The sequence below is a fragment of the Anticarsia gemmatalis genome, chromosome 13, assembly GCF_050436995.1.
Source record: "Anticarsia gemmatalis isolate Benzon Research Colony breed Stoneville strain chromosome 13, ilAntGemm2 primary, whole genome shotgun sequence".
NCBI lineage: Eukaryota > Metazoa > Arthropoda > Insecta > Lepidoptera > Erebidae > Anticarsia > Anticarsia gemmatalis.
In genome coordinates, this window is record NC_134757.1 from 3,932,152 (window position 1) to 3,947,605 (window position 15,454).

The 15,454-nt window shown below is 33.4% G+C and overlaps 1 protein-coding gene across 1 annotated transcript; it reads right to left on the reverse strand.

The window, feature by feature from the left end:
- Positions 1 to 35: 35 nt before the first annotated feature.
- Positions 36 to 14,905, reverse strand: LOC142978058 (UNC93-like protein). The gene is made up of 12 exons (XM_076122333.1): positions 14,837 to 14,905; positions 14,590 to 14,707; positions 7,877 to 8,108; positions 7,320 to 7,482; positions 5,993 to 6,116; positions 3,949 to 4,100; positions 3,470 to 3,588; positions 2,424 to 2,583; positions 1,834 to 1,974; positions 1,260 to 1,386; positions 828 to 948; positions 36 to 465 (listed from the first exon to the last, which is right to left on the reverse strand). Exons 3-12 carry the CDS (start codon positions 8,098 to 8,100, stop codon positions 321 to 323), a joined length of 1,476 nt encoding a protein of 491 aa, XP_075978448.1. The 5' UTR covers positions 8,101 to 8,108; positions 14,590 to 14,707; positions 14,837 to 14,905; the 3' UTR covers positions 36 to 320.
- Positions 14,906 to 15,454: the final 549 nt, after the last annotated feature.

Consider the following 15,454-nt stretch of genomic DNA (forward strand, 5'->3'; position numbering starts at 1 on the left):
GAAATAGTAGAAAAAATATTCTAAGTAAACACACAAATATTTCAACATTGGTACTTAATACTAACTTAATATAATAATTCTACACTTTAGAGAGACCTTGGTCAACGCAGGTAAACTTTGTTCCAATTTTTACAAATTTAAGTAACGGACTAAGAATAAATCTACAATGGGCTATATTTATTACTTTTTTTTTTCTTAATTTCATTTTTATTATTTAGGGATTGAGATAGAATGACTTTGAATGATTAATTATTTTTCCCAACAACTGCAGTACATAATATTACTGGAACGATCTTCTTATTTCTAAGTGCATTGTGATATTATTGCAATGGTTCTTGTTCTTTCTTGTCAACGAGCTCGAAGGTTCTCTCGCGATGATGTGCCTTCTTCACTTTGTACTCCATCACTTCTATAACGGTGTAGCCAGAGAAGCCTAGTATTAGGAACCCGAGGAGAATGTACAGTCTGAAACATTAAGTAAATACATTGGTATTTTTCAAATGCAACATAAAAAACAAACCATAATTTTAAAAATAATTTGAATAATTTCTACGAAAATCAGAAACATACTCGACCCGGAGTTAAATATTGCTGATGAGCTTTTTTGTACGACGAAGTAGGAAACTTCTTATACCAGGCGATATTTTCTTTACATTAGTAAATCAAAAATAAGTTAATTTATTTAAAAGACATGGTTTCAAAATCACTTTCACCAGTATTAATTAGTGTAAGGTTGTGTTTCTCCTACACCCTGTTGAAAATTATCGTGTTGGGTTGTAAATTATTGCAAAAAAATTAGTCGTGTCGTAAATTATTGCAAATCTTACCTAGTTCTTATACACAGATAAGGTGCCGTGGCGTAAGAGAGCACACTACCGGTCGCCTCCCACAGACGGAAGTTTGAATACGCTGCTTCTTCGTTACCCGGGAACAAGATACCGGATAGGGCTGTAGAAAAAAAAAGGAAACATTGTATGTATGTTCAATAGTATAGACAGGTTGCCACTTATTTTTTGCCAACAATCTTTATCGCACATAATAATAATGTGTTATACTTTTTACAAAAAAAATGTTCAACACCGCTTGTTCAAGCATGACTAATTCCCGGTTTCTGAGGCACATTTAGCAGTAGTTTGTCTTCTTAAACTGTCATGAGCTTAAACGCAATTGAATAGATAAACTACCGCTAAATGTACCTCAGAAACCGGGAGTAAATAACGAGAAAGATTAAGGAAATGTATGAATATGAACCCACTTACCATTAACTTGTACCAACCACACAGCATCAGCAGTGCCCCAGATGGCAGCGAGTCCGTAGAATACCAACCACTGATCAGGGTTTGGACGCCAGGAGAGCAGAGCCGTCAGAAGACATAGGTTCAACAACTGGAAATATAGTTTGACTTTATTAAAAACTAATTTGTTAACTGAGGGTGAGAGTTCGTTCAACGCCTGTAGAAAATATAATAGCAATACGAATAAACGAAACATTATTTCAACGTCATAAATTGAGACGATATTTCATTTTAAACCGCTGCATTTAAATAAAAACGTTAATAAAATGTGATTGTAATCTCTCAGGTACTCCATATGTCATAATACTTTCAAAGTTTAGGGTTGGAATAAAGCATTTTATGGAGAAATAAGTGTATTCAGCTGTGTTTAATTGTCTGACTGGTTCTTTTGTTTGATTCGTTGAATCTTACCGCAAAGTTAAGTGGCGTTATTAGAAGTATTATCTTTCCACAAAATATTGTAATATTGTAATTTTGTACACATAATCTTTTTTTAAACTTTCAAAAATTAAAGTAAATTTATAAAATGTTGACGTACCAATGCAGTAACCATGACAGGGTATCGGCCAGTGATTTTCACGAGTGACCCGGCGATAGGCGCCGCGAGAGCGTTGAACACGCCGAAGCAGATCATCACAAAACCGATGTTACTGATGCCGTACGCACAACCTATGAACGCCTGTAAGAAAAATTACAGCAATGTTTAATGCTAAAACTCAAAAGAAACAAAAATGAAGATGTCTGAAACAAAGCGTGTTTAATTTTGTGTTGAAATCACATCTGCTGTGTATAACAGCCATTTATAAAAATAAATATGTTTCTGAGTATAATTTTAAATAGACGCCTGTAAAAAACTTCACTGCAATAGCATCAAACTCGTATTAAAGGCTTACACATTACAATTCAGCTCTTATTTGAAACCAACAAAAATACGTTACAATGACGTCATTGTGTCGTATTTCTAGACTATGATATATCATAAAGAGTAGCTGATTTGACTCGTAACAACGGCATTATTTCTGTTTTTTTTATTTCCTTCCAATTATCACATTTCAGCCCATTGTTGGAAATCGAACCGTTTTTTTACTATTTAATTAAAAGTTAATTAAGCTAGTTCCAAACACTTACTTGTGTAAAGTCAGCAGCCATGAAAGCCTGTTCAGCGCCGATGTATCCAATAACAGGCAACAACAACAACTGGTACTTGTGTCTCAGTTGTTTCAGCGTCACAGCGAGGAGACGGACTCCTGTCTTACCCTGGCATTTGGTTTTACGACCTGCTGTGTACCTAGAATAAATAAATTGAACCCATTAATGTTCCACTGCTAGGCAAAGGTCTCCTCCCGGAATGACAGAGACCTAAACGCAAAAGTTTAATATTTTGTAATCCTTAAATACTTAAATGCATTAAAATAGAAAAATACGAATTAATATCCAACAGAATTTCTACAAGAATCGTAACTAACGGCGTTCTTTGGTCTCTAAGCCTACGGGTAAAAATCTAAAATATAATCACGGTTAATGTATAGCATTATTTATTTCTAAGTATTTTAGTTTTAACCTTGGTTGATTTAAATAACATATTGTCATATGTTAACAATAACACATCGAATAACACAGCGTGTGAAATTCATACAAGCATTAATTAAAAGAATTATGAGATTTTCAAAAAATAATTGCATAAAGTTTTTGCGTTATCAAAAAGTGTATATAATAATGTGTTGTTTTCAAAAAGTCATGGCCGCTGGTTTTATTTCCAAAAACAGAGATAACCTCAGAAACTGTAATTATTTCGATGGCAAAATAATTCCAAATTATCAGTTCCTGTATTTAATCTTGTGTGACAATATTTGTTACACACATTTTTGTACACATTCGATATGAAAAAAATTTGCTAATCATAACTCTTAAACTCTCGCGTTGCATATTTAATGTATAATAGAATACGGGAAACGACCACGGCGAGTGCAACCTGCGCCGAAACGTTAGACATTTTAAGGTAAAATGCGTGTTCGCATTAATTCCCGTATTCTATTATACAAAATGAGCTAAACCTAACCAACTAAAAACCAGGCAGACAAATGTGGTCAATTATACTTAGTAAAAATAACTCCAAGAAACAATTACTAAGGTATAACCTAAAGAAGTCAGCTTCGTTAGTAATAGACACTAACCTGGTCAGTGAGTCTACTCCGACGGCTACAAGAATGACGGCGGCTGCCATACAAGCGAGGTAAGCACCGGCTATCACTTGTATCTTCAGAGCTGAAGGAGGCTCTAAGTTTGCATTCTCCTGAAAAATACAATGAAACATTTGTTGGGAAAGCGAATTTATGTCAAATTTGTTTTATCTTGTATTTTATATGTAGAAACTGTTTTCTTTGAAATCGTTTCGAAAGGCACGAAATATGGTAATTGACTATGTTAACCAAAATTATAATTATAATAATACACTTGTACTCTTTTAACAAAGAAAAAAGTTTCTAAGAGGTTATTTTGACAAGTGAAAAATTATTGTGATGATTGACAAGTAAGTATAAGAAAAATTACTGTAGAGATATTTTTTTAACACGGGCATTATATCATTCTACCCAACTTATAAAAAAAATAGATTTTCTTTTTACGTACAAACAGTAGTCAAAATAATTCTTACATGAGAGGCACTGCCGCTGCAAAAATTGACACCGCAGGTAGCTCCAAAGTCAACAGTAGGTGCCGCACTTGTAGCGTTTGTGAATAATGCAGCCACACTTGATGAGGTTTCGTTAGACACTTTCGGCTCATCACCAAGAGATGATGATAGAACTGTGGAAAAATAAATACCTTATTGAAAGTATTTTTACTTTACTTCCGTTATTCTAAGTCAAACACAATATACATAATAATATGTAGTTTTCTACCTTAACTAACTATTTATGACAAGAGGTCTTAAGTTCAATTACGGTTGGATAAGACGCTACCGATATTTTTTATTGGTATTATTTTATTTTCTTTAAATTCTGGGATTTTGATAACGTGCCCGGTATAGGTATTATATTGTGACAATAGCACCTCATTACGTAGCAGTCATTTAAAAGCACTTCGAAGATTGGAATCATTATTTTATGAACTATATTATCAGTATTCATTGTCAATGTATTGTATACTCTCTAACCAGACTTAAAACCAGTATGATATAATCCTTTCCGGAACTGGAGCTTATTTCCTGATACAAATAAACAAAGCGATTGGTATCAAACTTCCTGGCTATATGACCAGTGCATTATTTACAATAGCACGTTCAAGGCCGATCTTTTGCATTCATACTAAACTTTCACTATTTGTTTTATTATAGGAAGTTGGTTCCGAAGTCTGGCCTTAAAATATTTTATTTAATTTTACTTTGGATCTTATGCTAGACGTGCCTGTGGGGCTGCCTACTACTATTGACGATCGAAAACCGGCTGGCTACTAACATAATGCAAAACTAATCAGCGCTCTGAGCATACTTTGTAAGAAGTATCACTTGCTCTAACGTTGAAGGAAAACATAGTGATGAAACCTTTCATGTCTAAAATTTGATAAATACATTTATTGAGGGTTTACAAACTCCCCAACCCGCTCTTGGCCAGCGTGGTGGACTCAAGGCCTAATCCCTCTCTCGTTAGGGAGGGAACCGTTGCCCTGCAGTGGGACAGTAATGGGTGAAAAATAAAAATAAACTTTATTATGTAATTTTTAACGATAAACGCTCGATTGTTGATAACGATTGTGGTAGATCACGCTACTACATTCTAGAACTAATCGAAAAGCTGTCCAATATTCTATTACATACCTTAGAACAAAACCGTCACCTCGTCACAAGTGGCTATAGTAGTGGTAAATACAGCTTCGTAATACTAACTACCATTTTAGTCTTCTAAACGTTTGAAGCGATTAACATTAAATTCGAGAAGAGAAGAGAATTCGTTCCTTGGAGACAAAAGTGCTTTTTCGAAAAGTCCACTCTTAACTAATACAAAAATAGTGATTAGATGTTTGCAGATCAAAAACGTGGTATTGACTGTACGGATTTTTATATGAACTCTTTTGACAAGCTAAAATATGAAAATGCTATTATGCGGGTAGGAATCAGTCTGGTGTAGCATCTACGTACGTCGTACGGTGTACCGATAATAAATATTTGCATGTTCCGTTTGCATTTCACTAACTATTTATTGTCATCGTGATTCATCATGAAATCATGATAAAGTTTTCAGTTCTAAGCAAACAAAGTCATATTTATGCCAGTTATTACGGAAGATAAATTATTTATTACGCTTAAATATTTAATTAGAATAACAAATAAAATAATAGCTGGCTACTGCTACATAATGAGAATAGTTTTTTGTCTTCTTTTTAAATATAAATAATATCACTGAGTAGCCAAAATGGAAGAAACGTGTATGTACTCGTAGCTAATTCTAAAAGCAAAACCTACAGTGTTGATTCTGGACCAAGACATTATGAGAACTACAAATAAAAACTACTGATCCTTTATTCTATTATTAGGTATTTATACACAATTTCACCAAAAAGAGATGTTTCGGAAATTGATACAAACATTCTTAGCAACGAATACAAAATACAAAACTACCAAACTTAACAGCAATAAGGACGAGCTTGATCTTAGACTAGATACAAATACATTCACCTAATACTAATAATAAGATACTTACTGGCAGAAGATATCAGGTTACCCCAGATCTGTGCCATCTGGTAGAACATGAAGAAGAGGCCGAAGAACCTCACCACAAGGACCTCGGCTGATACTCCTGACAACTTGGCGTAAGGCTCGGCTACCTACAATAAATTCACACACATTTTATTGCTGACTACGCTGTATATTGTGACAGCAGGGCTGATTGCCCTGCTGTCTCAATATACAGCTTACATACATAAAATTATACCTCCTTCCCATTGGGGTAAGCAGAGACCAGATAATGTACATATCATTCAGCAGATCATAAAATACCTGAGTAATGTTCTAATTAAAACACTCATAATTACTATCATTCGATTTTCGATAACTAAGTACATGAAACAATATAAAAAAAACGTCTTCTCTATGTTGATTGTTCTAAAAACTATTTTCCTTTTCCATTTGCTTGCAAGTAGAAGTATTACTACATATCTACGAATGAAATACCTTATACTTTTCTTAAAGGTACTTAAAAGCAGATAAAGTTCGGGTAGATTATTTTTTCTTCGGAGGTACCTAAGACATTCTAATAATAAAGGGCTGTAGGGTATGGACTATAAACATACAAGGTCTTAGCAATTAATATTCTTCAAGCGTGCGATACTTCTAGATGGAAAAAACATGAGTTAATATATATTTTATATTCATATACATGATCCAAGGACAGTTGGTTCCAAGCATAATGTATAACTATTTTTCATGAATAAAACCGCGTATTACTTTTAAAAAGATCTACGAGATAACTTTGAAAATAATTCTGTGATTCCAATGCAAAAAATTGTATATCAATTATGAAATAATATGGACGGAAACAAAGCTAAGATTACAAGATGATAAGTGACATTCCAATTTTTTTTAAATTCGGTAAATCGTGTTTCTCACCTCCTTTAAACATTTATACTTAAATTTCACGAAAGTTCACGAAAGCTTTCCTATTATGCTTGTACAGATATTTGACGAAAGCTCTACTCACCTATTACTTAGTTATCCAAAATTAAATGGCAATATTTCGATACTTTTACATTTAAATACAAAAAAAACATTAACTAAGGTTCAAACCGAGGCAACACACCAATGACCTTTCGAAGTTATGTGTGCATTAGAAATAATAATTATCAAAAACATCATGATGAAACCTTGCATGCCTAAAATTTGTTTAATGCATTTATTGAGGGCATGCAAACTCCCCAACCCGCACTTGGCCAGCGTGGTGGACTCAAGGTCCTCCCTTGTTCGGGAGGTGACCCTTGCCCTGCAATGGGACAGTTAATGGGTAAAAAATAAGGATGTTATTTATTACTTACCACAGACAAATAAGTGCACTTGGCGCACCACAGGGGACCGCCACCGAACCCGACCATCATACCAGCCGGCACTAGGGTGTACAGTGCAGGATAGAACTGTGCTGCTATGAACGGCATGTAGGCTATGAAAGACACGGCTACTGCCCATTTGCACCCTAGCCATCTGTTGAAGAAAGTATTATTGAGTAGGTATTTTAGCCCGATGCAGATGAAAGATTTCAGTCCGCTAAGAAGACTTAGTTGAGAGATAGTTGTATCTTTTTTTGTATACTTATATCATAGTCGTCTTATATTAATCTTTCTTATAAAAACCAGTGTGTGTATTTACGCAAACTGGTGATCTTAGGAGACCTTTTTTCCACAAGCATATTGAACAATCTCATACTAGGAAATATAACCGACGCCGACGTATGGGTTTCTGTAACTCTAGTTAAATATGGTTAAAGAGACTGGCGTTTAATATAAAATAATCATAGGACTGGTAATTATGATATGCTTAAGGTGTCGTATCTCCAGCCATCTCAGATTGTATTATGAAATTTCTAATAAAGACTCACTTGATAACCACAGCAGGCAGGAGTATATTACTAAGTATAAGCGAGAAGTATATGGCAGCCAGCGTGAATGCGCCCGCGCCGGCATCGCTGTTCACCGAGCTCTGAAGGTTGGCGGCTCCGTGGAACGCGGTGAAGTGCACCATGAACGCGAAGCCCAGGACTAGAATGTTGCGGTTGATACGCCATTTCTCATTCGTGCCGAAAATTACTGATGATTCGGGCATTGTGGAATCTAAAATCAAGGTTTTAACTTTCAATGTTTGAAAAGAAGAAGAAAAAGCAGAAGGTGTCACGCTACTACCAAGTTACTTTGAGTTGCTTCTAGTTCGATTATAACTCGTGTCTTACAACATACTACGCGGGACGCACATCAAAGACCTCAAAACTATTTTACAATGTTTTTGTTGTTATTTTATTAAACACCCTAGATATTTATAAAGAACATCTAAAACAGTTCTCTGCACACTCTCCGCCTATATAATTACTACTAACCGCACTTATATTTTTTTCCTAGGTTGACTCATAAAGACCTATTAACCCTGACTACCTAATCACTTTGCAAGTTCATTCATGTGTTGTGTATGTTACAATTCTTCCGCGTATTTCACTAATTAGCACCCTCATCTAAACCGTAATTTCCGGCCTCATTGACAACTTTTTTGCCAACAGTTTTTTCTTTAATCCAATTAATAAATAAACCACAATACGTAAGGAACACCATTCTCTTAATTTAGATTCAAGGATATTTGTTTGAACCAATTGTGTCTTGATACCACCGAACCAAACCGGTTTACTATGCAGAAATACAGTATCAGTTATCAATGAAGGAAATAGATAGCGTTACTAATTTATAATAGCGATGTTTTACTAGATTTTATTGTTATTTTAAACGACTAAATGATTTAGCGCCGGGCATGTTGGCTAGATGTATGATTGTGGAAGCGAAATAAGTTTGTGAAGATCGTAGTAAGATGATGATCATCTTCTTTAATGTAACCATGTGTTTATTTAGTTCTAAAGTTTATCTATGTCTTGCTTAAGTCACTAACAGCCAATCGAACCACTAAAAACGTGACGACTCGAAACTTATGTTGATAAAAAATAATTGCAGCATTTTATGAGGATTCGCTAACATCTGAATTAAGATTTTTTTACAGTTCTAAATACTTAAATACTTCTAGGAGAGTTGTTTATATACGATATTTGGCTCGTTAATCCTGTTAGTATAGATATATGTAACCTCTAAGCAGGCTTAAGGTGCCTAGTAATAAAATTACATACACAAAATTAAATAAACTTTAACCATTAGGAACAGAAAAAAAAACGAACTACGTTATCTTTGTCGGCAAACGACAACATTTTTATCAGATCTCATAACCACTAGTGGTCCTAACAAAAAGCTAATCATATCTATACATAATGTATTACATCTAAGTACACAATACAAGCTCTGTGACCTTGGCCCGGCTGTATCGCAGTTTTGAGGCCGATTGTTGGCACGAACTTCATAAATCAAAGCTTAATTGTTTTTCAAACGATATTGAATGTTAATCAATCAGTTTACATTTATATTATTGTAGAGTACAGATATTGCAATAAGTAACCGTGGGTAATAAATTAGACTTAGGATTTACGAATTGTTACCTAATATTTCTTATTATAAATTAAAGTTTTAACTATAAAAGTTTATTGTCAAAGTTCCATGCCAATTTTAATGTAAAAGAAGGCTTATTGGTTACAAACATATCTCCATACACTTTAGAGGTAAATTACAGATATCATACACGATTGAATGAAATTGCTTGCACTACTTTGCCTAAATCAAAAGGCAGAAAAAGTAGTGCTGGTTTGATAGGAACAAGTAGTCGAGTCTTTATTAAATAATCCAAGTGCATAAGCATCGTAATCTGATGTCAAATTATTTCCAGTCAGCATTGACTTCTGGAAAAAAAATCGATTTCATTTTATATGGTCTGATAGAGACGTATTTTTGTCCATCTGCCTGCCAGGTTAAACTTTGGGGCCCTTCGAATAAAATCAGCCGCGATATACGTACTTATAATTTTAAATTTACTATTCATACCGAAAAACCGTCAATAAAAATACTTGAGCGTATAAACTGAGCAAAAAACTTATTAGAATTTAAACTACGTACGTGTTACGAAACAATAAGTAAGTAAATAAGTAAGTTCCTTAAATTGTAATGCATACCGTTGTCTTTTGAATGTTACGCAACACATTACCAGAACTTGCTTTAAACTATTTTAGGAATTGTTGCCAAGATCTGTTACTCAGATTCCGAATTTAGTATTAAGATATATCTCATTCGACTTGTGATGCAAATGGATTAACCATTTACGTAAGTTCATGGTATAGACTTTGGAAGACACAGGTTCTTTACAATTTATAGGTCATCAAAAGGTCAGTTATGGTGAGACGGTCAGTTTCAATAAAACCTGCAAACTTTTGAGCTAAGGGCTACCTGTTCTCATAGTGTATATATGTATATTTTTTTAAATTCTGACTAATGGGTACAAAGCAGGCTTACTTGACCTCTGTAAGAATGTTTAGTTTATGATCATCACTTTATGCATTGTCTATATACAGATGTTTTATTATATCTCATGTAATTTTACGACGGAACCCATAGATATCGGAGCGTAGAGGGGGGAACCATAATTTTAACGGTAATGTATGTGCTTGTAAATATAAAATAATCATTTTTTGCTCATATCCATTAAATAAATACGCATTATAACACGTCTAGCTCATAATATTTATTATTTATCACTATGGTCGTTGTAATGATCTATTAATGTATGTGTTACAACTAGTTTTTGTCTCCAACTTTGCCTGTTTGAGCTCATATTTTTTTAAATTTAGCTGCATTTTGGCTGTTCCATTAACTAATATTAACTAATGATTTCTCATTTTATTCGCTTCCGTTCGGATAATGATATACTAGGCATATAATCTTTATGTAGAATAATGTAACGTACAATAATAATACAATTATTATAATAATTTATTCTAATTTAATGAATAATGCATAAATGCGTGATGCTTCAAATACGTTAATATACAAAACTATGTATTACTATTATTTCTACAAAAATAAACTTAATTCCATTTTTTTAATAACAAACAAACAAATTATTCGAAAATAATATGTATCAATATTAATAAACAGACGTGAATGCATAAAGATCGATCGATCGATTGGAATTGATTATAACAAAGTTGTTACTAGTCATTTTAATTTACCTTTATAATCTGCATCATAGCAAGGACAGATCTTAGATCCGACACAACTAACTTAAACGTTAAGCCTCTTATCCATAAATATATATTGGCTTAGCCTTTGTTCCAAACTATGTTGGAGTTGGCTTCCAGTCTCACCGGATGCAGCTGGATACCATTGTTTTACATGGAGCGATCTGACCTCCACACCCCAATATCTGGGTTAAGTATAGCACGATACCTTCGGTAAGACTGGTTGTCAGACTTTCAAGCTTCTGACTACTGTTAACGACTGTCAAAGATCTTCGAAAATGACAGCCGGGACCCACAATTTAACGTGCCTTCCGAAACACGGAGAAACTCGATATGTATAAGATGGTCACCCATCCACAGAACAACCTCGGCAAGCATAGCTTAACCTCAGAGATCGATCTGCGCGGCTGTTGTTAACTAAGCCACGAGCTCCTTCCTTCCCTTATCCATAAATAAAACCTATTATATACAAGCCTATGCTCTTTACTTTCCTAGACTCTATTCAGCTACACTTAATGTCCTCCTAGCCGATATACGGCTACGGCGGTCAGTTTCATTGAACCTGGCCATCTGTGCAGGACTTTGTTTATGGTGTCCAAGTGTGTGCACAATACACAGGTACACTCTCTATTCCATCACTCTCATAGTTTGGTGGGACGGATAACCGACACGACCAATGAGAGGTCAGGCGCAGGACCGACGGCTTTACGTGCTCTCCGAGGCACGGAGGTCTTCGACCTCAACTTCCTAACTCCTTTTAAGAAAGAGATTTTCTGTTAAGAATTTCCTAGAAATTGCCCAATTTCTAGGAAATTCTTAACAGAAAATCTCAGAAAAGACTTTTTGGCCCGACCCAGGATTCGAACCCGAGACCTCTCGCTCCGCAGTCGCATATACTACCGACCGCGCCACAGAGGCAGTTTCACTTGCACTTACATATTATATATATTCTCCTTCTTCTGTCTCATAGCTGGATTCCGACCCAGCAATAGGCCACGACAGCCAAAACGAAAGTGCTGGATACATTACACCCTTAAGGAACTGGTTTAAAGTACTCTAAGTCGTACCAAAGACTGCCAATTATTATTCGTTGCATTTTTAATTCAAGATTTGATTACTTACTGACTTACGAAGCTATGAACAGTGTTATTTAATTTTATAGACGATGCTATCAAAATAAGAGCGTCATAATGCAAATCGTCTTGTTAGAAAGAAGCATCTTGTATAAAACTCGTCAAACATGTATAATAAGAGACATTTTAATTCAATCTGTATGGAACTTTTAACCTTACATTCAAATATAATAAAAATAAATAAACCACCGACGTAAATGGCAGTTATTTTATGTTTTTCATCCAGATTTAGTCTTTTATGTTTAAAACTTACGCACTTTAAACATTTGTTTTAAGGAACATATAACTTTATCATTCCATCATATATTATTTGAATAGACTTGACTATATAAACAATGAATCGACTCGAAGAAATTTATATGAACGTGCAAATACCTCCCCTCAATTCAATACACAGCAGCCTGAATGTAACTTTACTTAAAATAAATTATTCTTAGACTGATTCCTTAAAACCCATGACCTGTCTGGTTCACGTTATTTCTCAATACCAAGTAAAGGTTACCTAACTGTAGCATATCTGCTAATTTGGTGCAGTAGTAGTGACCTTAAACGAACAATTAACAGTTATTATCGTGTATTACGACAATGATTAAGTTATTATAACTGCGCCCACTTGTTAAACTTTGTGCACATGCTTTAAAAATAAAACTGTATGTAATTTATTGAGTTACGATTTTGCTGTAAGATATTATGTGTGTTGATCATTACGCTCATTATAACATATAGCAAATTTATTTCTTTGATTATCTTGTTATTTATGAATATTTATATAGTTAATTCCTAGGGTTTCAGCTTGTCAGCTCATCTTATTAGTTCTACATTCGGAACTGGCGGTAAATTTGTTTTCTGTATTTTCGAAAATTATAAAAGTCAGTACTAAATTAATAATTGATTTGAATTTGATTTCAATGCTTTCGTGCATCAATACTGTTGGTTTACTGCTAGGCGATTGTATAAAAATGAACAAATACGCAATCGTATTTCAAGATTTTTCCATTGACCACTCGATATTTATAAACAAACGAATAAAAAATGTGTCAAACAAAACATTTTGATATAGTTTTTATTCACGGTAGGTTGGTGTTACTAAACGGAATTAGCGTGCCCTTGACTTCACTCGAGTTGTGATAGGCAAAGGCAACTAGGCATAATGCCGCATAATAACCATTTCAATTACAAAGACACTGCGTATATCATTGTGTCAAATATAATATATTTTGTAGGCAATTGTTTCAAATGACCTTAAAAATAGGTTTTATACACATATTGTCATATAAAATTTAATTTGATTGAGCCTCGACCCGCAAAGAGTAATTGGCTTATTGTTTTTGATGAAAAATAATTTAATTGTGAATATAAATAGGATTTTTTCGAGATAATTAGCTATTAGTTCGGTTTAACAGCAGTAAAATTTAATTACAATCTCGAGTTAGCAAATGAGTCACATTGCCAATTATGCTTTTAATGTCTACTATATTTTCCGAGAGTAAATCATATATGCATTCATAGAAACTGTCGTTAAGAACCTATGATTTGTGGTTTTTACGTTTGTTTAATTTCCATCTCTGAAATAGGTACAGATAAACTCAGGAAGCATTGTAATAAGACGAGAGGACTGTATTCATTCATTTCTTCGATGTGGATGTTTCAAGACTCGATTTCATTGACCGATAGTCTATGAAATATTTTTTTTGAATATAGAATATATCTACGAGTAAATGCAAATTGATCTTATTAATACATACATAATACAAAAACAAAATCTATTTATCATCATCACACAAAAATGTGCTTCATGAATCGGCATACTTGGGAATCGAACCCACAACAATCGGCGCATTAGTAAAATGGTATGACACTTTAACTACAATCTTGTCATCAGAAGATCCTTTTAAATAAATGCATATTGCAAAAAAAGATCTTTCTTATTATGGTTTTTAAACTATGCAAAGCTTACCTAAATATTATGTTCTGTTTTAACGATAGAGCTCATTATGTATTAATTATATTATCTATGTATCTAGGACATCGACTACAGTTCACAAATCATTTGAAACAGCCTATAAGTGAACAGATAAATAATAGTGATTTGTAAAGAATATAAACATTAATTTTGAATTAAACAACATAATTTTACTTTAAATGTTCAATTAAAAAAATCAATAATGACTTTACGAAATGAACCTTAAAGCGTTTTATTTCTGTTTAAATGCAAAAATTTTAATCTTAATTAATATGCGTGCAATATGATATATAAATAATATATATCTAAGCAGCTTAGTTTTATTATAAAAATAATTAACTCACCTTTAATGGCAGTAATTCCTTGGAAGTAAGATCAAAATGCACACAAATTATTATTCATTAAAATTTTATAACCTTCATCACACTTGTATAAATTGACATTTCTTATTTTCCCGCCAAACTATAAAATTTACCAAATAAAAAAAAACACAATCGCACGCCACCAGAGTTCAAAACTGTTCTATTTTTAAAATAGTTTAAATTCAATTCAAATTGTTTTTTTTTTATTTGATTCTTTTTGTTATCTAACTTTTTTTAAATATTTGAATCGTTGCGAATTTATCAGTGCCGAATCGATTAGCCTGTGTGTCCGAACCACAAGATAATAGGTGCCTAACTAAGTAAACGGAGCTAGAGAGCCTGTGCACGTGGGATTTAGAACGTTTCCACTCTACCACATAGCAATATTCCGAACACAATGTAATGTTATATATGGTCGAAATAAATGAACGGCTATAGACATAGGTTCATAAAGGCTTGTTTTATTATCTTAGTTTTTAGTTTAGTTGCAATTTGTAGAGTTTATTATTTTTTTTATCCCTTATTATGCGAATTTCAGCAATTTGGTATTTTTACATATTCTAATAAATGATTATAACGATAGTAAAACTGTGATTTTTAATTAAACAAAATTAATTTTCAAATGAAACAAAACATCAAATTACAAATAAATTTATTAAATTGATATTGATACTGTTCATGAAAACCAATCTGATTATTTTCGTCATTCTTGACTTTATTTTAACTTGTCGCGGTGTAATGGAAACGTATCATAATGCCCGCAAGTAATTTACAATAATTCAATACTGGTATGCATATTTATACCACCTTATAATGTAAAACCACAGTATTGACAAAAGAACCTAGA

Excerpts from the sequence above, each read along its gene's own strand:
- LOC142978058 (XM_076122333.1), bottom strand. The coding sequence starts at position 8,100 with ATGCCCGAATCATCAGTAATTTTCGGCACGAATGAGAAATGGCGTATC. Across the intron at positions 3,589-3,948 it reads GCAGCGGCAGTGCCTCTCAT|GAGAATGCAAACTTAGAGCC; the intron begins GTAAGAATTATT and ends TGTATTTTTCAG. Across the intron at positions 1,387-1,833 it reads CTGTCATGGTTACTGCATTG|TTGTTGAACCTATGTCTTCT; the intron begins GTACGTCAACAT and ends CTATATTTCCAG.